We start from the raw sequence: 27,500 nt of genomic DNA on the forward strand, positions 1-27,500 counted from the left end.
AACAGGAAGAAAGCAACAAGCAGGAGGGTGTCACCGTAGATACAGACACACACTCCTAGATAAACACACATAATAAGATAGATACACACACACAGTAAGATAGATACACACACAACTTGATAGACACAAACAAACAGTACCGGGTCAAAATGATACGTATTCATGTCCCCAGTCATCTCTGTTCAGTCTACCTTCATGTCCTAGAGATGTTATTCTCTTCTCTTCAAACACTGTGACCATACAGGAACTGTTCAACACACACACCAACACACACACACACCAACACACCAACAGCTGAACTCTGATGGAGGATTATGTAGACTTTTCTGTTTTGTTTGTGTTTATCTTCATATTATCTTTCTCTCTTTCTCTGTCTGCGTCTCTCTCTCTTTCTCTCTCTCTCTCTCTGTCTCTCTCTCTCCTCTCTCTCTCTCTCTCTCTCTCTCTCTCTCTCTCTCTCTCTCTCTCTCTCTCTCTCTCTCTCTCTCTCTCTCTCTCTCTCTCTCTCTCTCTCTCTGTCTCTCCTCTCTCATCTCTTTCTCTCTCTGTCTCTCTTTCTCTCTCTCTCCTCTCTGTCTCTCTCTCTCTGTGTCTCTCTCCCCCCCCCCTCTCTCTCTCTCTCTCTCTCTCTCTCTCTCTCTCTCTCTCTGTCTCTCTCTCTCTCCTCCTGTCTCTCTGCTGCATGCCGGCCTGGATCCTCCTGGTTGTTCTTAGTGGTAATAGGTAGGGGACAAATAACCACGCCGTATATACTAGTCATCCCCAGTGAAGGTGAATATCGCTACATAGACAGATTTATTTCTTCTTCTGTTGCCTCGGTTGTTGTCTCCTCCCTTCGTTTGTCTTCCTTACTTATTCTCCCGTTTTATTTTCTTCAGCACCTCATCATCCTCATCTTGCATGTCTGCTTCTCTAAGGTGTTGCTGCCTGTGTTTGGCTCCTCCCCCTTGCTGTCATTGGCCCCTCCCCCCCAGCTGTCATTGGCTCCTCCCCTAGCTGTGTTTGGCTGCTCCCCCAAGCTGACATTGGCTCCTCCCATCTGGCTGTTCAATCCCCGTGGTGTGACATCACTGATTGGCTACATCCACATAGTAGCTCCGTCTCTTTAAGCGCGATTTCCTGAACATCTGATCCTCTATACCAGCCGTAACATCACATCCTCTATAACAGCCGTGACATCAAACCCGCTATACCAGCCATAACATCACATCCTCTATACCAGCCGTGAAATCACATCCTCTACACTCTGACAGCACATCCTCTACAGCCATGACATCACATTCTGTATACTATGACATAACATCCTCTATACCAGCCATGACATCACATCCTCTAAACCAAAGACGTCATATCATGTATACCAACCATGACATCACATTCTGTAAACCAACCATGACATCACATCCTGTAAACCAACCATGACATCACATCCTGTAAACCAGCTTTTAAACAAATGTTCTCCAGGATTACAGCTTATTTTCTATCTCTGACCCTGACACATAACCAACCCCTCTATCTAACCCTGACACATAACTAACTCCTCTATCTAACCCTGACACATAACTAATCCCTCTATCTAACCCTGACACATAACTAATCCCTCTATCTAACCCTGACACATAACTAACTCCTTTATCTAACCCTGACACATAACTAACCCCTCTATCTAACCCTGACACATTACTAACATGTCATCCATCCCTGTTGTGTTTATGTATGTTTGCTGCTGCGTCATGGAACCAACTAAGGATGAACGGTGGTGTAGCTCCTCTTTCCTCTATATCTCCTCTCCCACTCTCCTCATCCCTCCTCTATACCTCCTTTCCCACTCTCCTCCTCCCTCCTCTATATCTCCTCATCCCTCCTCTATACCTCCTCTCCCACTCTCCTCCTCCCTCCTCTATACCTCCTCTCCCACTCTCCTCCTTCCTCCTCTATACCTCCTCTCCCACTCTCCTCATCCCTCCTCTATACCTCCTCTCCCACTCTCCTCCTCCCTCCTCTATACCTCCTCTCCCACTCTCCTCCTCCCTCCTCTATACCTCCTCTCCCACTCTCCTCCTCCCTCCTCTATATCTCCTCATCCCTCCTCTATATCTCCTCTCACACTCTCCTCCTCCCTACGCTATATCTCCTCTCCCACTCTCCTCATCCCTCCTCTATATCTCCTCTCCTACTCTCCTCATCCCTTCTCTATACCTCCTTTCCCACTCTCCTCCTCCCTCCTCTATATCTCCTCCTCCCTCCTCTATACCTCCTCTCCCACTCTCCTCATCCCTCCTCTATATCTCCTCTCCCACTCTCCTCATCCCTTCTCTATACCTCCTTTCCCACTCTCCTCCTCCCTCCTCTATACCTCCTCTCCCACTCTCCTCATCCCTCCTCTATATCTCCTCTCCCACTCTCCTCATCCCTCCGCTATATCTCCTCTCCCACTCTCCTCCCTTCTCTATATCTCCTCCTCCCTCCTCTATATCTCCTCTCCCACTCTCCTCCTCCCTCCTCTATATCTCCTCTCCCACTCTCCTCCCTCCTCTATATCTCCTCTCCCACTCTCCCCACCCTCCTGCTGACCTACACAGTGTGTTCTGGAGGGATGGGGGTGTTCCATTTGAGCAGTGTATTGTTTACTGGGTGTAGTCCAAGTTTAATCTGAGCCCATCTGATCATTAAGACTGGTAATCCTGTTATACTCTGATACCCACGCTGACCCCCCCTGTCTGTTCCGGAACAATAACCCCCACCCCCACTCTGAATACACAAACACACAAACCCCATCACCCCTCAAAACACACACAGTGACAATTGATGTATCTGTTCTCCTGCCCTACAGTCAGAGGGCGTATAGCTCCACAGTTAGTGTCTTACAGTCAGGGGCCCCCGAGTCAGGGGGAACCCGAGTCAGGGGGGGCCCCGAGTCAGGGGGGGCCCCGAGTCAGGGGGGGCCCCGAGTCAGGGGGGGCCCCGAGTCAGGGGGGGCCCCGAGTCAGGGGGGCCCCGAGTCAGGGGGGCCCCGAGTCAGGGGGGGCCCCGAGTCAGGGGGGCCCCGAGTCAGGGGGGGCCCGAGTCAGGGGGCTTTACATGGTGCCTCAGACACCCAGGTGTGTGGGAGTTTTACCAAGGTGGAACTGAGCTTCTAATCACATACGGATTAGAAATGTTCCTTAAGGGAGCTGGAACACTGGGATGCTCTAGAACACTCCTCTAGAATATTGGGCTGATCTAGAACGCTCTAGAACACTGGGCCCCTAGAATGCTGGGCTGCTCTAGAACACTGGGCTGCTTTGGAACACTCTAGAACCTTGGTGTGCTCTAGAACACTGGGCTGCCTTGGAACACTTTAGAATCTTCGTCTGCTCTAGAACACCAGGCTGATCTGGGGGAGAGACAGCGAGGCGAGAATTAGGGATAAGATCTGTCAGCTTCAAATTCTTGGTGGCCAGCCTATCAGGTACCAGGATTTAACGAGCTGGGATCGAACCCTGATCTCCAGAGATGAACTACCTCTTCTAAAAATGCACTGTATGTGGAGAGGAGGATGAATAAAAGTGTGTCTGGTGCTTAAACCCTGAATATCCCCATTTTCATATTTGACAGGGTTTCTAAGCCACAGGCATGCCAAGGTTATGTTCTTAATCTGCAGTGAAAGGCTCTGTGTTCTTGGGAGAGTTGGGAGGGGGTTGTGATAACACACCCACACACCAGAATTAGCCCATTAAGCTGATGCCTTTGTTCACCAAGGTTGCTCACGCTGGCAGAGGAAGCTGCAGGTTTACGTGTTCCTGTCTGCCATCGTCCCCTGCTGCTGCTGCTGCAGAGGTTCTGGGGTTCTGCATGCGGTTCTGTTACAGAGTGAGACAGAAGGTTCTGCATGTGGTTCTGTGAGAGAGAGAGACAGAGAGAAAGAGAGGGGTCTGCTTGTGGTTCTGTTAGAGAGAGAGAGGGCTCTGCTTGTGGTTCTGTTAGAGAGAGAGGTCTGCTTGTGGTTCTGTTAGAGAGAAAGAGGGTTCTGCTTATGGTTCTGTTAGAGAGAGAGCGAGAGAGAGGTCTGCTTGTGGTTCTGTTAGAGAGAAAGAGGGTTCTGCTTATGGTTCTGTTAGAGAGAGAGAGGTATGCTTGTGGTTCTGTTAGAGAGAGAGAGGGGTCTGCTTGTGGTTCTGTTAGAGATATCTGTTAGAGTGAACCATGCTGGTCACTTGTGGAAGGACTGGCAGGACTTCCTCCACCCTCCTTTCCTCCCCCCCCCCACCATCCTCTCCTTTCTTCTCCTGGAAGCTGCACTGCATGCCTGCTCTAACATGAGCCCTCATGCCATTAAGCCTGTCCACTGTGTTTGTCTGTTTTTGTGTGTGTGTGTATGTGTGTGTCTGAGTGTGTTTCTTCACAGTCGTTTGCCTGCATGTGAATTTCCAACTGCCATGATTTGATGATGCGAGCCCTCAGAAGCAGCTTACGTAAACCACTCTAACATGATATAGTTGTTGTGTGCGTGTGCGTGTGTGTGTGTGTGTGTGTGTGTGTGTGTGTGTGTGTGCCTGGACGTTTTCTCAGCTTCTGTACATTGATTGTGTTCGTGTGGAGGATTGGTTGGTTCCCATGGTAACTCCCCTCCACTCAGTAAACTTTCTGTTTCTGTTTGTGTGTGTGTGTGTGGGGTGTGTGCGCTTGTCTCTCTGTGTGTGTGTGTACATGGCTATGTGTGTTGTGTGTTTTTGTGTGTCTGGCTGTGTGTGTGTGTACATGGCTATGTGTGTTGTGTGTTTTTGTGTGTCTGGCTGTGTGTGTGTGTACATGGCTATGTGTGGTGTGTGTTTTTGTGTGTCTGGCTGTGTGTGTGTGTACATGGCTATGTGTGTTGTGTGTTTTTGTGTGTCTGGCTGTGTGTGTGTGTGTGTACATGGCTATGTGTGTTGTGTGTTTTTGTGTGTGTGCTGTGTATGTGGTGTGTGTGTAGGTGCATCCACCCAGGACTCTGATTCGGTGGAGCCAGAGAAGCAGGTGGACGGTACAATCAAAATGGCGGGCGTCATAGCAGGCATCCTCATGTTCGTCATCATCCTCCTGGGTGTGGTACTGACCTTCAAACGCAGGTAACGAGCGCTAGCAAAACACAGCTAGCGATTACATGCTAGCTTTCAGCTAGCGATAGTATGTTAGCCTTTAACTAGCAATAGCATGCCAGCCTTTAGCTTTCAGTAGACTGTTGGCCTTCAGCTAACGATAGCATGTTCAGCCGTATAGAATGAAATCTAGTGTTTGCTGTTTAGCCTTCAGCAGTAGAGAAACACAGCTATTGATAACATGTTAACATCTAGTTGTAGAGATAAAACTCTCACTGTTCTGGCTGTTTTTGGTTGAAGTTGACTAATAGAAAGACATTCAGTTTTTTTTGTGTGTTGCTAACATGCACTCTGGCTTACAACCATTCTGTCCCTGTACTTATCCTCTCTTGCTCTTCCCCCTCCCCCCCTCCTCACCTTCCTCTTCTCTCGCTCTCTCTCGCTCTCTCTCTCTCTCTCTCTCTTTGGCTCTCCCCAAGTCCTCAACAGTCACATACTGCCATGCCATTTTGCTATGCAAAGAATTCCATTTGTTTGCTTTGTATTGATTTCTTCATCGATCATGATTTCTCCCCACACGAGCCAACAAGGATAACTTGTTATGATATCCATCGCTTTGAGCCTCTTCTTCAATAATGGGATTACCTTAAGGATTGAATGTGATGCTCGGAAACAGGCATCAGACTACTAAGGTTTGCAGAGAGAGGGAGAGAGAGAGGCCAAGAGAGAGGCCAGGTGGAAGAGGGAGAAAGGGAGAAAGAGAGACAGTTAGGTAGAAAGTGACAGAGAGAAATAGTAAAACAGGGCAAGGGAAGAGAGGAGGAGCGAAAGACAAGAAGAGTTAAAAAGAAAGTCAGACAGAGAGAGAGGTCCTGGAAGAGAAGAGGGAGATGGAGGAGAGCAGAGTGTGGCTGACCCTTACGCCTGCACTTGCCAGGTCATCCATATTTCATCACAGAGACTTAGACAGACCAGTGAAGAGCGTGTTTTATAAATTGCAGCGTTTTACATGGCTTTCAGCCTTGATGAATTATTTGTGTAGGAAAACTATTTGGAAGCGAGAACACTGTGTGTTTAATCTTTCAGAGCCGTGTTACATATGTTGTAAAGCCCTCCAAATGGAGGCTTGGTCCCAGAGAGACAGACACCAGCATGGGAGGGGGAGGGGGGGTGCAGGGGCAGAGGCAGGCTGTAGATGTGGTGGGGGGGGGCAGTAAAGCCTATAGGAACCACAGCATCCAGGGAGGACCCTTAAATCATTCATGTGTCTGACTTGGACACCAGGGGAGGCGTCAGACGCTGGACATGCTGGAGAGGAGCTCCTTTAGCTTGTCGCCGTAGGAACAGGACAGCTCTCTGGAGGCGGTTCAACATGGGGGTCCAGCACAGCCCTCTCAGTGGTGACTTGAGGCTGCTGGCGTATCTCTCTCCCGCCTGCCTTCCAGATCACGTTGTGACGGAGCAAGCAGTAGCCACTACATCTCCCAGGGTGCATCTGGAGCCAGAAGCTTACGACAGAGAGATGGAAGGTGTTTAAATGCACCAGAGTGTTGACGGAGAGTAGATCTGCCTGTGGAGCAGTTTGTCCTGGCATCCGAACTATAGCTTGAGAACCAGCCAGCCTGCTCTCGTACCTGCTGAAACACATGGGGGAGTTGGCATCTGTTTCGCTTAAAGGAAATGTGAGACAGTGGATACGGCCCTTAGGCCAGTCACTTGTTAGTACTGGTCAGTAGTCCAGTCACTTGTTAGTACTGGTCAGTAGTCTTAGTCACCTGTTAGTACTGGTCAGTAGTCCAGTCACCTGTTAGTACTGGTCAGTAGCCTTAGTCACCTGTTAGTACTGGTCAGTAGTCCAGTCACCTGTTAGTACTGGTCAGTAGTCCAGTCACTTGTTAGTACTGGTCAGTAGTCTTAGTCAGTTGATGGGACGAGAGTCAGGAGTTAAAAATTAGTCAGTATTGAGTCAGGACCTTGTGGTGAGTCGGATTTGAGTCAAGAGTTAAAAGTGAGTCGGGAGATGTAAGTGAGTTAAGGTTGAGTCAGGGGTTAGTAGTGAGTCATATTTGAGTCAAGAGTTAAAAGTGAGTCAGGAGATGAAGGTGAGTTAGGGTTAAGTCAGGGGTTAGTAGTGAGTCATATTTGAGTCAAGAGTTAAAAGTGAGTCAGGAGATGAAGGTGAGTTAGGGTTAAGTCAGGGGTTAGTAGTGAGTCAGGGACTGAGTCAGTAGTTTGTCAGGAAACACAGCTATGCTTTACCTTTTCATTCACATGGCTGCCATGAGACAGATGTTGCCTTGACCACACCCACCCTCATTCTCTCTCCACCCCTTTCCTCTCTGATTGGATCCTGACGTGCTTGTCTTTTATCTTCTTCCTGTTTCGGCTCACGCCCCGCCCCCGTCCCGCCTGCTAGAGAGATACACACATGGAGAACTCTCAGTGTGGGGTTCGTATGTCAACTATCTAGCTGTCATCCTATATCATATATACACTATCTAGCTGTCATCCTATATCATATATACACTATCTAGCTGTCATCCTATATCATATATACACTATCTAGCTGTCATCCTGAATCATATATACACAATCTAGCTGTTATCCTGAATCATATAGACACTATCTAGCTGTCATCCTGAATCATATAGACACTATCTAGCTGTCATCCTGAATCAAATAGACACTATTTAATTGTCTGGTCATCCTATATCATATATAATATCTAGTTGTGATCCTGAATCATATCTAGCAGTCATCCTGCACCATATATTTAGTCTGTCTGTCTTTACCTGTCTGTCTGTTAAACCTGTCTTTCTGCTGTACCTTCCTGTCTGAACTCAATGTCTGTTTGCTGTACCTGTCTGTCTGACTGAGGAGTCTCTGTTATACCTGTCTATCTGTTATACCTGTCTATCTGCCAGAGGTGTGTGCTGTACCTGTCTGTCTGACTGGTATGTCTGTGTCAAGGCTGGTCCAGCCTCTAGCATGTTCAAAAACCTTTTTGCGAGAAATACTGGCTTCCAGGTTAGCGAATTTGCCACAAATTGACAAAGGTATTCTGGGAGTCGCCACACATCCCTCAACCAATTCAACCTGTGACAGGGATAACAGAGGGTTAGGGTTAGCCTGTGACAGGGATAACAGAGGGTTAGGGTTAGCCTGTGACAGGGATAACAGAGGGTTAGGGTTAGGGTTAGCCTGTGACAGGGATAACAGAGGGTTAGGGTTAGGGTTAGCCTGTGACAGGCATAACAGAGGGTTAGGGTTAGCCTGTGACAGGGATAACAGAGGGTTAGGGTTAGCCTGTGACAGGCATAACAGAGGGTTAGGGTTAGCCTGTGACAGGGATAACAAAGGGTTAGGGTTAGCCTGTGACAGGGATAACAAAGGGTTAGGGTTAGCCTGTGACAGCGATAACAGAGGGTTAGGGTTAGCCTGTGACAGGGATAACAAAGGGTTAGGGTTAGCCTGTGACAGCGATAACAGAGGGTTAGGGTTAGCCTGTGACAGGGATAACAAAGGGTTAGGGTTAGCCTGTGACAGGCATAACAGAGGGATGCATTGCTTATATTTTGACAGCGAGACAAGAGGTACAATTGCGGGGAAAAAATGTTTTTAATGTCCGTATGTCCCACCACCAACATTTTAGTCCCATCTCGACTCGTCAACAACAACAAAACATACATTTTGGCATCGTTTTTATGATCAAAAGATAAAATCATTTTTATCTCGTCAACGTTGCGTTACGCTAGTCATGAAGAAAAAGGTTGTTGACGAACATTGCACCCCACCTCCCAGGTTCCTCCTCAACGGTACTGCCCCCTCTGGGGTCAGACCAGTCATCACTCTCTAGGGAAAATGTCACAGAGATGCTAAAGTGCTTCATTCAGCCATTAGGCTGTCAGTCACACACACACTCGCATAGGCGCACACACTCACACCAGTAAGTAACCTGCATAGCGACCTGTGATGTCACTGGCTGCCATAAAGACCAATCAGCTGTCTGACTCAGAATCTGTCAAAACACCAGAACGAAATAGAGACAAACCTCCTCAATAATATCAGGCAGCAGAACAAACAACTCATAATATATCCACCCACACCACTCATCTCGAAAACAATAAAAGCAGCTGTAACTCTCTTCCTCTCTCTCTTAATACCCTGAGTCCTGATACACAGCCCTCCAGTTAATCAAGTCTTTGAGTCCCAGGATTGGGAAAGATGAGACGTGCTTGTTGATTACCCATGAGCCTTTGCGCATTTCGCCTAAGTGAATTAGTCATGGACATGGGTCCAGCCTTGGCTGTAACTGCTTGCATTATGGTGCACTGCCGTTAGCTTTTAGCTAATGTAGGGTTCTGTTGCTATAGGTTACAAGTTGCCGCTTATTCCATGAAATCTGAAGCTCCACGATGGAGATGGACTGACCCAGATTGTGTCTGTCGAGGAGAGGCAGTAGGGGGGAGAGGCCAGGGGCAGTAGTGGCTGGAGGCTGGGGGAGAGGCCAGGGGCAGTAAAGGCTGGGGTCTGGGGGAGAGGCCAGGGGCAGTAGTGGCTGGGGGAGAGGACTGGGGCAGTAAAGGCTGGAGGCTGGGGGAGAAGCCAGGGGCAGTAGAGGTTGGGTGAGAGGCCAAGGGCAGTAGAGGTTGGGGGAGAGGTTGGGGGAGAAGCCAGGGGCAGTAGAGGCTAGAGGCTGGGGGAGAAGCCGGGGGCAGTAGAGGCTGGGGAGAGGCCAAGGGCAGTATAGGTTGGGGGAGAAGCCAGGGGCAGTAGAGGCTAGAGGCTGGGGGAGAAGCCGGGGGCAGTAGAGGCTGGGGAGAGGCCAAGGGCAGTATAGGTTGGGGGAGAAGCCAGGGGCAGTAGAGGCTGGGGGAGAGGTTGGGGGAGAAACCAGGGGCAGTAGAGGCTGGAGGCTGGGGGAGAGGCCAGGGGCAGTAGAGGCTGGAGGCTGGGGGAGAGGCCAGGGGCAGTAGAGGCTGGAGGCTGGGGGACTGAGCAGGCTAGCACAACCCCTGCCTGACAGCTCTGAACACAACGCTCCATTACACACACATCACACTGTATCTGTCTGACCTGTCCACTTAACACAGCCCCCCTTCCACACACACACACACACACACATGCGCACACATGCACACACACAACCCAAGGTTGCCCCCCTCTTCAGCTGTGACACATTTATGAATAATGGACGTGCTGAGATAATCGGTTGATGGTACACACACACACACACACGGCTGTAATGGCCTAATGGCTGTCACTCTGAACACACAGAAACACTTTGGGGCAGACACACACACACACACGTAGAAACAGGCACCCTAACACAACCACACACTCCCCTAAACACGAATGGGAACATTAACACACACACTTTACCCTCCTAAAGACTTCCAGGGTCGCCCAGCTGCCTGTCAGACCACCAGGCAGAGAGCAGCATCTCCTACCCTGCTGTGTGTGTGTGCGTGTGTGTGTGTGCATGTGCGTGTGTGTGTGTGCGTGTGTGAGTGTGAGTGTATTTAAAGGGGGGTGAAGTGCATTTCCCCAGATGAATAATGAACCATCGGAGACTGGTACAACCATGCAGAAGCATAAGAACATCAGGTTGTGGAACCATGAGAACGTGGATGTGGAACCGTGAGAATGTGGATGTGGAACCATGAGAACGTGGGTATGGAACTGTGAGAACGTGGGTGTGGAACCGTGAGGACGTGGGTGTGGAACCGTGAGAACGTGGGTGTGGAACCATGAGGACGTGGGTGTGGAACCATGAGAACGTGGGTGTGGAACCATGAGAACGTGGGTGTGGAACCATGAGAACGTGGGTATGGAACCATGAGAACGTGGGTGTGGAACCGTGAGGACGTGGGTGTGGAACCATGAGAACGTGGGTGTGGAACCATGAGGACGTGGGTGTGGAACCATGAGGACGTGGGTGTGGAACCATGAGAACGTGGGTGTGGAACCATGAGATCGTGGGTGTGGTAGAAGATAAGAAGAAGAAAAGGAGTGTTCTATTCAGGCAACGTGCCTTTACTACTTATGTCTGGAGGAGGGGGAAGGTGTGTGTGTGTGTGTGGAGGGGGGGGTGCAAGGGGGGGTGGGGGGCGCAGTAGGGTTTCACTCCATTAATACTTATGGTTAGGGTTATAAGCTGCTTTAACGGTCTCCGAGCAGAACTCACCTCTGGATCAGGATCATAAGAACAGTGTCAGCAGCTCGCTCATAAGACCATGGAGATGAAACAGCAGAGCGAATGAGTGTGCGTGTGCATGCGTGTGTGTGTGAGTGTGAGAATGTGTGTGAGTGTGAGAGTGTGTATTGACTGTATCACAGTTATAGCTGTGTCAGCCCTGCTCTGTATTCAAACTCTCTTATTAAATTCTCTTTTTATGACTCTGGAGCAGACAGCCGACAGCAGCCATCTGTGTTTCAATTTCCTTTAAGTTTAGAGAGAATGAAAGCTAGCTGTCGCTTTTCCTCCCATCAGCCCCAGCATGCTCTCTCAACACCGCCCCCTGGTGCCCATCTGGGGTCTAGTGCTCCGGTGCAGACCCCTGCCCATGACCCCTGACCCCAGGCCAGGGAGGGGCTGTAGAGGGAGCTAACAGGTTTGAACTCCAATCGGTATCTGGTTAGAGCCTCGATCTATTGGTTCCAGTGATGAATTCTATCATCTCTTTGAGCTAAAATGGCAGGGCAGGATGACATTAGTACACCCCTTCCTCCATCCCTCGTTCTGTTTCCTCTCTCATCTGATCCCACTCATATCCTGTCTTCATCCTCTCATTCTCTCTATCTCTTTCTAGGAGTGCAAACCTAATGGACAGACAGAAGCACCACTGATCTTGCTGTTGTTAGGCAGAGAGACAGAGACAGACAGGATGACAGACATACACGTCGACAAACAGGTGGACAGACAGATAGACAATTAGATAGACAGGCATGCAGACAGACAGACATGTAGACAGACAGACAGACAAGCAGGCAGACACAGCCATGTAGACAGACAGACAAACAAACAAACAGGCAGACAGGTAAACAGACAGACAGGCAGGCAGACAGGCTTGTAGACAGACAGACAAGCAGAGAGACAGACAGGTAAACAGACAGGCAGACAGATAAACAGACAGACAGGCAGACAGATAAACAGAAAGGCAGACAGACAGACAGACAGGCAGGCAGGCAGGCAGGCAGGCAGATAAACAGAAAGGCAGACAGACAGGCAGGCAGGCAGATAAACAGAAAGGCAGGCAGGCAGGCAGGCAGGCAGGCAGGCAGGCAGGCAGGCAGGCAGGCAGACAGAGCAGGTCAGTGTTTAGATGTGTTTAACCTGTTGTTGTGGTTCTCTCCATCAGAGAGGAGGACTAATGCTGTGTGTCCTCTTTCTGGTGTGATTGTTGTCCCTGTGCTGCTGCATGCCTCAGAAGACATGCTCATTCCTACTCTTACTACCTGTAAGTAGCTCGGGAGACAGAACCTCCTCCATACCCACCTCCCCCTGCTCCCCCTCCACCTCCTCCTCCATACGCTCCTTCTCCTCTCCCTCCCCCTGCTCCCCCTCCTCCACCTCCTCCTCCATACGCTCCTTCTCCTCTCCCTCCCCCTGCTCCCCCTCCTCCACCTCCTCCTCCATACGCTCCTTCTCCTCTCCCTCCCCCTGCTCCCCCTCCTCCTCCTCCCCCTCCTCATCTTCCACCTCCTCCCCTTACTACCCCTCCTCCTCCTCCTCCTTCTCCTCCTGCCGTTAGTCTCTCTGTACGGGCATTTTGTCCAGCAGGTACAGCAGTGTGTTCATCATCTCATCTACTGCTCGTGATGTGTCTTAGACTGGTAGAGTTTGTCCGCGCAGAAGTTAACTACTCATGCATGGTTGCTAAGCAACCGTCCAAGTGGGAAGGGCGTGTGACTTTGTCAAGATGGCGGCTGCAGCTCCGAGCCCTCGTGGTCCAGTCTGACCGGTCCACAAGGACCTGTCAGTGTGGACTGGTGCTAGCAGTCTCTAGACCTCTGTCATGCGGGTCATGTGATAGCCTGTTTGCACTGTAGTCATGTGACAGCCTGGAAGTTCTGTTATGGTTCTGTGTAACCAATGACCTGACAGTGAATAGCAGCAGCTCAGATAGACCAGAGAGATCTGATCTCGGATGTTTTAACTCTTTCAGCAACTTCCTGTTGTTCCTGCAATATCAACCTGTCTGTACCTAAACATCATCCCTGCTCATCTCCACTTCCCTACTAGACATCATCCCTGCTCACCTCCACCTCGTCTCGACATCATAGGATAATAGGACGTTACGGGACTAGGATTGCAAAACAGTAGGAGGGTTGGAGGCTGGGAGAGGATGAGGGTCATGGGGGATAATGTGAGAAAGGGAGGGGGAGAAGGGGGAGGACTGGAGAGGAGGAGAAAATGAGGATGAGGGGGAAGGGGAGGAGGAGGAGGAGGAGGAGAGGAGAGCAGTGGTTAACCTTAGCTTTAATCAAGTGCTACATTGACATTCATTAAATACAGATTATCCCACCTCCATTACCTCCTACAATATGGAGGGAATTAGTGGTTTATGGAGTCTATTAGGAGAGACAGTGGAGAGGAGGAAGAATGGAGAGGAGAGGGAAGGAGAGGAGGGGAGGGAAGGACAGAGGAGGGTATAGAACGTTACTCTTACTCTCTCATCCTCCCTCCCCCTCCCTCCCTCTCTGGTGGTTGTGGGGTGGTTATGTCGTCCTTTGTGTTCCGCTCTGACAGCCTGGAAGGCTCTCTGGTTCCTCTGCATTTCTTAATCACCCTTCTGTCTGTTCCATCCCTCCACAACCATTTTCACCATGCCTCTCTCCTTCTTCTCCTCCCCCTCAGTAAAAATAGCCCAGAGTCCACTAAAGCCACCAATCAATACATGAAGTTTGAAGCCCACAGCAGCAGGACATTGTAGACTGGGGGAAAAAGGCTGAGTGCAATGATGGCAGCTGAATGATGACAGAAAAAGAAAGATTTCTGAAAGCTCTTCACTGACTCTTCAGAAGAACCCTCCCACAGGGCCGAGACACGCACGCACGCACACTCGCACGCACATTCATGCACACTCACACACACTCACGCTCTCACACGGGTGACACTTGTAGGGCTGTGGTACTAGTAGGGTTGGGCTTTGGTACTGGTAGGGCTGTGGTGTGTGTGATATCTGCATGTGTGTGTATATTATGTATGTGTGTGTGTGTGATAAGTGTATGTGCGTGATCTGTGTGTGTGTTTGTGTGTGATTTGTTTTGCAAGCTTCCCTGCCCCTCCCTCTCTCTGACTGTGTGTGTGTGTGCAGGAAGCTGGCTAAGAAGCAGAAGGACCCTGCCCCGGGCAGCACCCCCAGGGAGATGGGTCCTGTGAGCCGCACGGAGAAGACCAGCACCCTGCAGGAAGACCCCTTCTCCTCCAGCAACCCAGACCTCACCGGCTTCAGTCAGTCCCTCTCAGGCTCGCATCCTCCTGCCTGTCTGTCTGTCTGTCTGTCTGCCTGCTTCTCTGTCTGTCTGTCTGCCTGTCTGTCTGTCTGTCTGCTTCTCTGTCTGTCTGCCTGCCTGCCTGCCTGTCTGCTTCTGTGTCTGTCTGCCTGCCTGTCTGTCTGCCCGTCTGTCTGTCTGCCCGCCTGCTTCTCTGTCTGTCTGCCTGTCTGCCCGTCTGTCTGCCTGCTAGTCTGTCTTTCTGCCTGTCTGCCTGCCTGCCTCTCTGTTTGTCTTTCTGTCTGTCTTTCCTTCATTTTGTTCTTTTTCGTCTTTCTGTCTGTCTTTAGTTTCTGTCTTTATCTTTCTGTATGTCTTTCTTTCTTTCTATCTTTTCGTCTTTCTTCTTTCTTGTCAAGGGAAGGACTCTCAGAGAATGGTCTGTTGGGTAAATGTCATACTGGCCTTTGAGAAGAGATTAATTTGAGAGTTTGGGTCAGCCTGGGTGAAAAATACTGTAAGTGTCAACTAATATTCAGGGTAATTGCCCTTCCCGCTCCACACATCTCCTTCAGAGCTGCAGCGAGTGGTTTGAAGGAGTCCTCGAGGGAGGGGAGGGGAAGGGAAAGGAGAGGAGAGGAGAGGAGAGGAGAGGAGAGGGGAGGGGAGGGGAGAGGAGAGGAGAGGAGAGGAGAGGGGAAGGGAGGGGAGGGGAGGGGAGAGGAGGGGAGGGGAGAGAGGAGGGGAGGGGACGGGACGGGAGGGGAGGGGACGGGAGGGGAGGGGAGGGGAGATGAGGGGAGGGGAGGGGAGGGGAGGGGAGGGGAGAGGAGAGGAGAGGAGAGGAGAGGAGAGGAGAGGAGAGGAGGGGAGAGGGAGAGGGAAGGGGGTTCAGTGGCGAAGGATGGAGATGAAAGAGGCGAGGGTCTGAGATAAAGGAAGATTGTCGGGGGGAGAGGGGTTCAGGTGAGGTATGGGGTGATGAAGATGGGAGGTAAGGGGGAAGAGGTTTGGAGGTGGGAGTGAAGTAGGGGGTAGGTAGGGGGGAGGTAAGGGAAAGGAAGGGGTGAGGTAAGGGGTAGGAAGGGGGAGGTAGGGGGGAGGTAAGCGGTAGGTAGGGGGGAGGTAAGGGAAAGGAAGGGGCGAGGTAAGGGGTAGGTAGGGGGGAGGGGTGTCCCTGTAGGTCAATCTAATGAGCCAGTTAGAATTGCAAGCTCAGCTCCCTGAGAAAGCCTTTCATATTATACAGAGGAAATAACCTTTCCTGTTATTGCATCCATACAGATGCATTATACCCTGCTGCCACAGCACTCTCCCAGGTAGCACAGCAATCAGGTGTAGCATGCCAGCCTTGTTATCATCACTCTTCCAGGTAGCACTGCAGTCAGGCGTAGCATGCTACCCGTGTTAGCATCACTACCAGGGAGCACTGCAGTCAGGCGTAGCATGCTACCCGTGTTAGCATCACTACCAGGGAGCTCTGAAGTCAGGCGTAGAATGTTAGCATCACTCTCCTAGGTTATATTGCAGTCATGGTGGTTGTGTTTTAATCCATCCCTCCTCTCCCTCCCTCCCTCCCTCCCCCAGCCTCCCCCTCCCCCTGCTCCTTCTCTGTGCAGGGTAAGACACTACAGAGCAAGTCCCTGCTCAACTCCTACTACTCAGGTACTTCCTGTTTCTGACCGCGTAACGAGGATCATGTTTTCAATGCATTTAATCTGAAACGTTTATTGATCAGAATCAGAATGGGATTTATTCGCCATGAAAGTTTGCACAGACAAGGAATTTGCTTTGGCAGGAAGGTGCATACAATAAACATATACCTAAAATTTAAATCTATACTAAGGGTACATAAACTAGCAGTACTAAGTGGGATTAGAATAGAATTAAATATACAATAAAATAAAATATAAATTGCCGTAAATTACAATATAAAAATACAAAAATACAAATATTAGTAAAAAATACAAATGTACAAGATACCATTTTGTAATGCAGTGCAAAAAGCAGTGTGTTTTAAGCAAGAAGTCATTAGAGTCAGTGTGGTCCCTTGGCCTTGTTGAAGAGGAGATGTCTTGATAACCAGAGCCCTGCTTGCCTCCAACCACATATTGACAGACTTTATCTGTAACTCAATTAATCAGTGAATAATACTAATTCAAGTGAGTCATACTAATTAAATCTGATTATGCTAAACTACAGCTGGTTATGCTAAGCTATATCTGACGGAGCCTCCATGCTAACTGATTTCCTTTTGTGATTGCAGTGTCCAAGGAGCCTGTTCCTGCTACCACATCTATAGGTAAGAGACTCTCCTCCTCCTCTCCCTCTCCCTCTCCTCCCCTCTCCTGATCCCCCTCTCCTCTCCCTCTCCCTCTCCTCCCCTCTCCTGATCCCCCTCTCCTCTCCCTCTCCCTCTCCTCCCCTCTCCTGATCCCCCTCTCCTCCCCTCTTCCTCATCTCCTCCCCTCTCTTCCCCTCCACTACAAGCTTGAGGGGGGACACTTACAGCACACAGGGCCTGCCATACAGTGCAGCCGTGAGACAGAGGTAGGGAAGGAGAGAGAGAGGTAGGGAAGGAGAGAGAGAGTTAGGGAAGGAGAGTGAGAGGTAAGGAAGGAGAGAGAGAGGTAGGGAAGGAGAGAGAGAGGTAGGGAAGGAGAGAGAGATGGAGAACAGGAAAAAGGGAGGGAGAGAGGCAAGCATGTCCACATCAGAGCCTGTTATTGATTTCCGCAGTAAATTTATACTGTTAGACGTGTGTAAATTGGCCGTAGTACACGCCATAATCATCTAGTTTCACAGTCAATAATTTAGCCTTGCCTATTCATCCTGCCCTGCCACTCTGCTGGAACCGCGGCAGAGACGGGACAAAGGATGCAAAGAGATGGAGAAAAGCATGAAGGGGGGATAGAGAAGGAAGGGACGGAGGGAGAGAGGGATAGAGAAGGAAGGGACGGAGGGAGAGAGGGATAGAGAAGGAGATCAACGAAAGGTAGAGAGCGTGGAGGGATGAAACGAGAGGGATTAAGACGGAGGAAGAGAAGGATTTAGAAATTTGGAAGAGAGTGATGAAGGTAGGGCCATGTGTGAGAGAGAGAGGACGTCTTGGGGCAGAGAAGGAGCCTGAGAGAGCCTCTCTCAGGTGCCAAGCCTGTCTTAGCTGATCTGCCAGCATGGGAGAGACCCAGCATGGGAGAGACCCAGCTGTTTGTGTCTGCAGTCCTCAGCTCACGCTGGCGTCTGCTGACTCCAAACACAGCAGTCACTCTGTCACAGCTCTCTGACTCCACACACATCTCCTCCTCTCTGACTCCACACACGTCTCTCCTCTCTGACTCTACACGCGTCTCTCCTCCTCTGACTCCACACGCGTCTCTCCTCCTCTGACCCCACACGCGTCTCTCCTCTCTGACTCCACACACACGTCTCTCCTCCTCTCTGACTCCACACACGTCTTTCCTCCTCTGACTCCACACACGTATCGCCTCCTCTGACCCCACACACGTCTCTCCTCCTCTGACTCCACACGCATCTCTCCTCCTCTCTGACTCCACAAACGTTTCTCCTCCTCTGACTCCACCCGCGTCTCTCCTCTCTAACTCCACACGCGTCTCTCCTCCTCTCTGACTCCACACGCGTCTCTCCTCCTCTGACTCCACACACGTCTCTCCTCCTCTCTGACTCCACACGCGTCTCTCCTCCTCTGACTCCACACGCGTCTCTCCTCCTCTCTGACTCCACACACGTCTCTCCTCCTCTGACTCCACACACGTCTCTCCTCCTCTGACTCCACCCGCGTCTCTCCTCTCTAACTCCACACGCGTCTCTCCTCTCTGACTCCACACGCATCTCTTCTCCTCTGACTCCACACGCGTCTCTCCTCTCTGACTCCACACACACGTCTCTCCTCCTCTCTGACTCCACACACGTCTTTCCTCCTCTGACTCCACACACGTATCGCCTCCTCTGACTCCACACACGTCTCTCCTCCTCTGACTCCACACGCATCTCTCCTCCTCTCTGACTCCACAAACGTTTCTCCTCCTCTGACTCCACCCGCGTCTCTCCTCTCTAACTCCACACGCGTCTCTCCTCCTCTCTGACTCCACACACGTCTCTCCTCCTCTGACTCCACACACGTCTCTCCTCCTCTCTGACTCCACACGCGTCTCTCCTCCTCTGACTCCACACGCGTCTCTCCTCCTCTCTGACTCCACACACGTCTCTCCTCCTCTGACTCCACCCGCGTCTCTCCTCTCTAACTCCACATGCGTCTCTCCTCCTCTCTGACTCCACACGCGTCTCTCCTCTTCTGACTCCACACGCGTCTCTCCTCCTCTGACTCCACACGTCTCTCCTCCTCTGACTCCACACGCGTCTCCTCCTCTCTGACTCCACACATGTCTCTCCTCCTCTGACTCCACACGCGTCTCTCCTCCTCTGACTCCACACGCGTCTCTCCTCTCTGACTCCACACACGTCTCTCCTCTCTGACTCCACACACGTCTCTCCTCCTTTCTGACTCCACACGCGTCTCTCCTCCTCTCTGACTCCACACACGTCTCTCCTCCTCTGACTCCACACACGTCTCTCCTCCTCTGACTCCACACACGTCTCTCCTCCTCTGACTCCACACACGTCTCTCCTCCTCTCTGACTCCACACGTGTCTCTCCTCCTCTCTGACTCCACACACGTCTCTCCTCCTCTGACTCCACACGCGTCTCTCCTCCTCTCTGATTCCACACGCGTCTCTCCTCTCTGACTCCACACACGTCTCTCCTCCTCTGACTCCACACACGTGTCTCCTCCTCTGACTCCACACGCGTCTCTCCTCCTCTCTGACTCCACACGCGTCTCTCCTCCTCTCTGACTCCACACGCGTCTCTCCTCCTCTGAATCCACACGCGTCTCTCCTCCTCTGACTCCACACGCGTCTCTCCTCCTCTCTGATTCCACACGCGTCTCTCCTCCTCTGAATCCACACGCGTCTCTCCTCCTCTGACTCCACACGCGTCTCTCCTCCTCTCCGTGTCATCTCTTCCCCACCTCTTTTCTCCTTTTCCTTTTTTTCCTCTCATCTACTCCAGTCCCCTGGCCTTCTCCTCCTTTCCTCTTCTCCTCTCCCTACCTTCTCTACCCTCACCCTCCCTTCTCCTCTCCCTACCTTCTCTACCCTCACCCTCCCTTCTCCTCTCCCTTGGGGGTGATGACTGTGGTTTGAAACAGGTAACCTAATGGCTCATTATGTTTTTCCACTCAGAGAGATGTCCGGCGTGTAGAGACCGTCATTATAGCTAATGGTGGAATTAGAGTAGAGTGGAGCAGAGTAGACTGTGGAACAGCAGAGTACAGGGAAGCTCATGACCGTGTTTTGGTAATGTAACGTTGATAACTGATCTTAATGTGGCGTCACTCCTCTTCAGACCCGCTGCTTTGGGCTCTTTAAGTGACTATATGGAACTTCCTGCCCAGACAGGAAGTCAGTGTACCCTGCCCTAACTGAGTGTTAGACTGACAAGTAGCGAACCAGTATTAATCTAGTTAAGCTTCCCCCTTTAGCTAGGATACAGGAGGACTACTTACAAGTAGAGACCCAGTCACTCCCTTCTATACCCCCCCCCCACACACACACACACACACACACACACACACGCACACACAAACGGCTAACCTCATTACATGACTAAGTACAGGAGCGAGGTGTTTATCTCTGACTCCTATCAGTAATAATTATGGAGAAGCTCAACTGCGGGGGCTGAGGACTAGTGTAATGAGCACAAGTACTGTACGTACACACACACACACAGACATACACACACACACACACATGCAGAAACACAGTGCTGATAGAATAGTTGGACAGATATAAATCCCACTTATCCTCGTTGTGTGTGTGTTTACATCACACACAACATGTTACATGTAGATGTTGATGCCAGATGAACGCCCCTAGCCGCCTCCTCCTCCCTCTGTAATCACTCCTGGTCATGTGATCCTAGCATGCAGCCATGACCAGATGGCTCCAGTCTGTCCATGAAGCTCTCTCAGAACCCTGTTTGATCTCTGCAGACCTTTTAGAACCCCATTAGAATGCTAATAGACTCTTTAGAAACTCCATTAGAATGTTGATAGACTCTTTAGAACCCCGTGATAATGCTGGTAGACCCTTTAGAACCCAGTAGGAATGCCGGTATAGAATGCTTTTGGAACCCATTTAGATCCAACAGGGTTTTAACAAGGTTCTCCACAGACACAACCAAAGAACACTTAATACTGGAGAGGAGAGAACACACACACTCAATCACACACACGCACACACACACTCAATCACACACACGCACACACACACTCAATAACACGCACACACATTTTCATCCTCTGTTGCAGCATCAGTGTGTTGAGGGAGGCACTTGCTCCCAGGCAGAAGTAATAAGTTTTAAAGATAATTAAGATGCAAATATTAATAAAACATGTGCACTGTTATCTGAGACTATCTAGGTGTTTAATGTCTGTAATTTAGAGAGTTGCTCAGGGGCCGGTCACCTGATTCTTCTCTATGTTCTCTTTATCTCATGGCCAGTCTGAATACATTATCTCTCCTAATTTCTCCTCTCCTCCTCTCCACTCCTTTCCCCTCTCCTCCTCTCCCCCCCTCCCCTCTGTTCCTCCCCTCCAATCCCCTCCTTCCCTCCCCTCTCCTCCACAGACAGCAGTCAGCCCTCCCTGGCCCAGGCCAGCCTGACCCTGCAGGGCTTCCCCTACGGAGGATGTGAGTCTGTGGAGATGTCCTACCAGGCGGGCCAGTTTCAGCCGGCTATCCGTGTGGCCGACCTGCTGCAGCATATCACCCAGATGAAGTGTGGTCAGGGGTACGGCTTCAAGGAGGAGTACGAGGTGAGACCACCTCCTTCACCTCCCTCCTCCCTCCTTCCCCCCCTCCTCCCCACCCTCCTCCCTTCCTCCACTCCTAACCCCAGATGTACCACCAGACCAAGAGGCCAGGGTTCCAACCCCGGGACAGAACATGCCTAATGTGAACCTGGGGTTCTTATGTGAGAGGTGATCATTTATGTGCAAAGTGAGGAAATGAAATTAATTCTAGAGTTACAATATTGTTTCCTATAAATAATTGTCTATTTAAAAATGTTGATGGTCTTGAAATAGAAATGGTGTCTGTTTCCTAATCCTACCCCTCACCCCTCCTCTCTCTTCCTCCCCTCGCTATCCTCCTCCCCTCCCTATCCTCCTCCCCTCCCCATCCTCCTCCCCTCCTCTCATTCTGATTCCTATCATCTCTCCTGACACACATCAATTATTCACTGGAACAACCATGGTTATTGATGAGGGCAAAAACAAATCAAAACGAAATGAATTCTTGAAAACATCATTCCATCAACTTCCATCTGTCCTTATTGATCAGTACTGTTATCAGTGCAGACACTATGTTCTCTTCTGATCTCTTCCTCTCCTCCTCTTCCTCCTCCTGCCTCCCCAGTGCTGCGTCCCTGCAGACAGTCTTCTTCTCTTCCTCTCCTCCTCTCTTCTCTCCTGCTTCTCTCTTCTCTCCTGCTCCTCCACTCCTCTCTCTTCTCTCCTGCTCCTCCTGTCCTCCTCCTCTCTTCTCTCTTCTCTCCTGCTCCTCCTGTCCTCCTCCTCTCCTCCTCTCTTCTCTCTTCTCTCCTGCTCCTCCTGCTCCTCCTGTCCTCCTCCTCTCCTCCTCTCTTCTCTCTTCTCTCCTGCTCCTCCTCTCCTCCTCCTCTCCTCCTCTCTTCTCTCCTGCTCCTCCTCTCTTCTGTCCTGCTCCTCCTCTCCTCCTCCTCTCCTCCTCTCTTCTCTCGTGCTCCTCCTCTCCTCCTCCTCTCTTCTCTCTTCTCTCCTGCTCCTCCTCTCCTCCTCCTCTCCTCCTCTCTTCTCTCCTGCTCCTCCTCTCCTCCTCCTCTCTTCTCTCCTGCTCCTCTCCTCTTCCTCTCTTCCTTCTCTCCTGCTCCTCTACTCCTACACCCCTTCTTCTGCTAGTGCTGTATGTGTGTTGGTAATTAGCAACTTTCCAGGACACACACACGGTCTCCCTCCCACAAACTGGTGTTTCCTGGCTTGCGCTGATAAAGCAGCCGTTGTAGGTGTTATTAGAGAGGTATCCATCACAACAGAGCATGACCACTCCTGCCCTCTCTCTCCGGGTGACCACCATCAGCCTCCATACAGGCCCCAGGGTAGAATGAGTGGGGGGGAGGGGGCGGGAGAGGACAGGAGAGAGAGATGGGGTGAGAAAAGGCGAGATAAGAAGACAGAGTTACTGTTCTGTCTCATTGTTTTTCTCTTTCTCTATCTCACTTTATGTTCCCCTCTCTCTCCCTCTTCTCTCTCCTCTCCATCTTTCTCTCTCCTCTCTCTCTCTCTGTATGTTCCCCTCTCTCTCCCTCTTCTCTCTCCTCTCCATCTTTCTCTCTCCTCTCTCTCTCTCTGTATGTTCCCCTCTCTCTCCCTCTTCTCTCTCCTCTCCATCTTTCTCTCTCCTCTCTCTCTCTCTCTCTGTATGTTCCCCTCTCTCTCCCTCTTCTCTCTCCTCTCCATCTTTCTCTCTCCTCTCTCTCTCTCTGTATGTTCCCCTCTCTCTCCCTCTTCTCTCTCCTCTCCATCTTTATCTCTCCTCTCTCTTATGTCCCCCCTCTCTCTCCATCTCTCCTCTCCATCTCCCATCTCTCTCTCTCTTTTCTCCCCGTCGCCTTTCTTTCTTTCCTCTCCATCTATCTCCATCTCTCTCTCATCGCCCCCTCTTCACTCTGGGGTCCCAGGTTTGTCTGTGGGAGCCTCTCTCATGACATAACTACATTCACTGAGCCTGTACTCAGTCTTGGCCTGTGTGTGTGTGTGCGCAGGCTGTGACTTGTGCTTCCTGGTTGCAGGGTCTGGCTGAGGGGCAGACGGCACCCTGGGAAACCGCCAAGAAGGACGAGAACCGGAGCAAGAATCGCTATGGCAACATCATCGCTTGTGAGTACTGGGGAGACACGAATGCAGTTCTGGTTAAATATGTTGAAGTCATACGTGTATGAGACATCTTCTGAGACTCCTTATGCTCCGTCATCAAGATCACTTTGTGGGTGTGTGGGGGTGTGGGTGTGTGAGTGTGTGTGGGTGGGTGTGGGTGTGTTGTATATAGTATCACAGGATTCTGCTGGCTAGTGTCTCTCAGACTAATGGTTTTGTTTTGTTCCTATAGAATCCTGTAGGGTTAGTGTTCCTATAGAATCCTGTAGGGTTAGTGTTCCTATAGAATCCTGTAGGGTTACTGTTCCTATAGAATCCTGTAGGGTTAGTGTTCCTATAGAATCCTGTAGGGTTACTGTTCCTATAGAATCCTGTGTAGGGTGTGTTAGTGTTGCTGCATGTGCAGAGCAGTCAGACATGTTTGAAGGGAAGTTAGTCTGAGTGGTTGTTTCCCAGACCTCGTAGGAGGGGACTGAAGTGTGCTGGCGGCGGTAGACAGAAGAGGACTGTGCCCTCTCCTGCTGCTCACTGCCTCGTCACAAGCAGGGGAGTCCGGGAAATCAATACCCGTGGTTTTTAACAAGACCACATTTCCCAGGGTGCAGTTGGGTCAAAGCAAGAGCCATTCTCTGCATCTGACAGACAGGAAAGTGAGTCAGACGTGGTCTCTTCTCCTCCATGTTTTATTCATGGATGATTTGTATTGATTACTGATGAATCCCAGTGCAGAGGAGGTATGATATGAACAGCAGTTTAGTAACTATATCTCGTAGTCCTGGACACACAACCTGCACTGAGCATCACTCTGGATCAGTAGCCACTCTGCGAGGTGTGCGTTACAGCAAGGCTCTGTGTGGCAGAACATGTTCTGCCATGTTAGTGATGAGCTTTGCCCTGACGCAACCGTGCTCCAACACAGCAGTCTCTCCACCCGGCACTGCGTGCGTAGGCGTGTGTGCTTGTGTGGGGCTGTGTGTGTATATGGGCATGTGTGTGTGAGTGTGTATGTGCATGAGTGTGTGTGTGTGTGTGGGGCTGTGTGTGTCTGTTTGGGCATGTGTGTGTGTGCGTGCGTGTGTGAGTGTGTGTGCGTGTGTGGGGCCGTGTGTGTCTGTTTGGGCATGTGTGTGTGAGTGTGTGTGTGCATGTGTGTGTGTGTGAGTGTGTGACGACACTGCTGCGTCGGTGTTAGTGTGTGTCTGACAGCTCTTCCACACACTGCCACTCAGCTCAGCCAGCGGTGATACGACTGGATGCCTTTCACCACCGTCAGGTGCTGCGCTGCAAAGTGCTCTCGGAATAATAAGTGTCCCGCCTGCTCCCTTTCATTAGCTAGAACACAGCGTCGCAGTCCGCCCTCCTCCAGTCCTCCTGAGTATGTGTGTGTGTGTGAGAGAGAGAGACAGAGACAGAGAGAGAGAAAGAGAGAGAGAGAGCTTGTCAAACCTGCAAGGCTCTTTGCAGAGTTGTTCCTCATATCTTAACTGACATTAATTCCCGACACGTAGCTGGAGAAGCTTCATAGGAGCCCTTGAAGTCTGCAGGATGAGGACTCTGTGAAGTTAACAGGAGCCTGGAGGTTAGCCTTCCCACAATGCTTCACTCTCACCGCTTATTCACCTGCCACAGGAAGGAAGGATGAAAGAAAGGATATGAGGGTGGAGGCATGGAGGAATTTTTAGGGATCATCTGACAGTGAGGCTCTGATTCCAGCAGACTTTAGTCTGTAAACCCTTTCAGCCACCTGGCCCCGCCCACCCCCACCTGGCCCCGCCCACCCCCTTACCAGGCCCCACCCAACCCCCCACCTGACCCTGCCCACCCCCCCACCTGGCCCCGCCCACCCCCCCCTACCTGGCCAGATAGATAGCCAGTTAATGAGCAGCTTACTAAGCAATGAGCAGGCTCCTAGCTTATAGCCTAGGAGCCCTCATATTCGAAGCTACAAACTCTTTATAATGGAGCTGTGAAGAGGTTTTAGCCGTGATGCATCATAACCACGGCTGTCAATCAGATTCTGAGGTTGGAAATACCCATTAAACCGGATGAAACTGGATGAAACTCCCAGCATGCTTAGCGGCCCAAACAGCTGGAATAAGCATTCTGCTGTTCCTGACAGGACTGCAGGGTTCTGGCTTACAGAGAGAGGTGTGTACGTGTGTGTGTACCTATGTTAACTCTGTACATGCTTGTGCGTGCGTGTGTGTGTGTGTGTAATGCCTCATCCAGGCTGACAGTGTGGTGTGATGTTGGGACTGTGGTGAGTACAGGGCTTTAGTGATTACTGTGTGGCTGTGAGTAGTGTTGCCGTGACGCCCTGCAGCAGAGGAAACACCTCGTTCAGCAGCTCAGCCAGGTCTTAATACACACCAGCTCCCAAGCTTCCATAATCCCACTCACTGGCTGCCGAATAACAAACTGAGATTAGGATATTCTGCACATTCAGTCTGTCTGGCGTCCACCTGCACACAGGTCCCGCTGGTTCTCAACCCTATCCAAACACTGTAGAGGGTGGAGTCTCTGAGAGGTAGAGAAAGAGAAGGGGAGAGAGGCAGAGGAGAGAGGGGGGAGAGAGGAGAGAAGAGAGAGATGGAGGGAGACAAGCTGACACAGAGACATACAGACAGACAGACAGACAGACAGAGAGAGTGAGAGAGAGAGAGAGAGTTATAGAGTTAGAGAGTTAGAGAAAGAGAGAGAGAAAGAGAGAGAGAGAAACGATATTAATGCTTTATTATAATTGTATGGATGTCTGTTTTATGATTGATGATGATTAAGTTCTCTCATGTTTGTTAACTTGCATGAGTTGTCCCTTCACTGTGGACTGCTTTGTCAACGTTGATTAACCTGAACATTCATGCCAATAAAGCATGCTGAACCGAAAAGTGAGATAGAGAACTAGAGACAGTTGATCAGAGGAGTGCCTGGTCTCAGTCAGTAATGATGTGAGGATTGCGTGTGTTATTTGAGATATTTGTTGGCATTTTGAGATGTATTTTTGATGGTGACACGTCATTAGAGAGACGTGTAGAGACGGCAGGGGAGATGGAGAGGGGATGCCATGCAGAAAAGGCCACAGGCTGGAATCGAACCCGGGTCACTGTGGTGAGGCCGGGGTGTACGTGGCATGTGTTCTACCTGGTGAACCACCAGGACACGCTGTGTGTGTGTGTGATGTCTTTGTTTGCTGCCGGAGGCAGAGTAGTGTTAGCCTGGGAGTCTGAAAAACCCTGGGGTATGGAGGGTTAGGGCACTACATACACTCACACACACACACCCTGAGCCCGTGTTGCCCTGCCAGCCTCCATCTCTGGCCTCTGGTCTCGACCCAATTAGAGCCTTCCTCTCTGGGCAGTCGGCCGGCTGCAGCCCCCTTCAGCCTGCGTCTCCAGGCTTAATTACCTCTGTCTCTCTGCTACTGCACTCTGTGTGTGAGAGAGACTGTGTGTGTGTGTGTGTGTGTGTGTGTGTGTGTGTGTGTGTGTGTGTGTGTGTGTGTGTGAGAGACTGTGTGTGTGTGTGTGTGTGAGAGAGACTGTGTGTGTGAGACTGTGAGATACAGACAAACAGGCATGCGTGCTTACATCCCTTGGTCTCTTCAGTTCAGTTCAGAAAAGGCTTGGTATACATTTGTGAACATTGTCAAAGTAACAATGAGATTGTATGATTGTATGATGAGATTGTACAATGTGTGTGTGTGTGTGTGCGCGTGTATGAACGTACATGTGTGTGTGTGTCCTCACCTGGGTGAGTGTAACTTCAGACCTGGTGTTTGTGGATATCTGACCCCACAGACGACCAGACCAGGGTGAGGCTGCAGCTGTTGGAGGGGGAGCCCCACTCCGACTACATCAACGCCAACTACATCGACGTGAGTCACACAGCATCTGGACTGATCTAGCATGGTGTTTATCTATCATACCAGCATCTGGACTGATCTAGCATGGTGTTTATATATCATACCAGCATCTGGAATGATCTAGCATGGTGTTTATATATCATACCAG

General features: G+C 50.7%; 2 protein-coding genes across 2 annotated transcripts in view; both read left to right on the top strand.

Moving 5' to 3' along the window:
- The window catches only part of rbl1 (retinoblastoma-like 1 (p107)), a 53,039-nt gene extending 41,893 nt beyond the window's left edge, over positions 1 to 11,146 (top strand). The window contains exon 23 of the mRNA XM_062472931.1: positions 11,116 to 11,146. The gene's annotated coding sequence lies outside the window, so the exon portion shown is untranslated. The remainder of the gene's footprint in view (positions 1 to 11,115) is intronic.
- ptprt (protein tyrosine phosphatase receptor type T) overlaps positions 1 to 27,500 on the top strand; it is a 59,010-nt gene that overhangs the window by 15,301 nt on the left and 16,209 nt on the right. Inside the window, exons 6-15 of the mRNA XM_062461067.1 lie at positions 633 to 771; positions 4,955 to 5,090; positions 7,477 to 7,509; positions 12,491 to 12,520; positions 14,381 to 14,517; positions 16,086 to 16,163; positions 16,765 to 16,800; positions 21,209 to 21,396; positions 23,409 to 23,496; positions 27,288 to 27,364. Coding sequence (XP_062317051.1) covers positions 633 to 771; positions 4,955 to 5,090; positions 7,477 to 7,509; positions 12,491 to 12,520; positions 14,381 to 14,517; positions 16,086 to 16,163; positions 16,765 to 16,800; positions 21,209 to 21,396; positions 23,409 to 23,496; positions 27,288 to 27,364 — 942 coding nt within the window. The remainder of the gene's footprint in view (positions 1 to 632; positions 772 to 4,954; positions 5,091 to 7,476; positions 7,510 to 12,490; positions 12,521 to 14,380; positions 14,518 to 16,085; positions 16,164 to 16,764; positions 16,801 to 21,208; positions 21,397 to 23,408; positions 23,497 to 27,287; positions 27,365 to 27,500) is intronic.

This window comes from Osmerus eperlanus, chromosome 1 (genome assembly GCF_963692335.1).
Source record: "Osmerus eperlanus chromosome 1, fOsmEpe2.1, whole genome shotgun sequence".
Lineage (NCBI taxonomy): Eukaryota > Metazoa > Chordata > Actinopteri > Osmeriformes > Osmeridae > Osmerus > Osmerus eperlanus.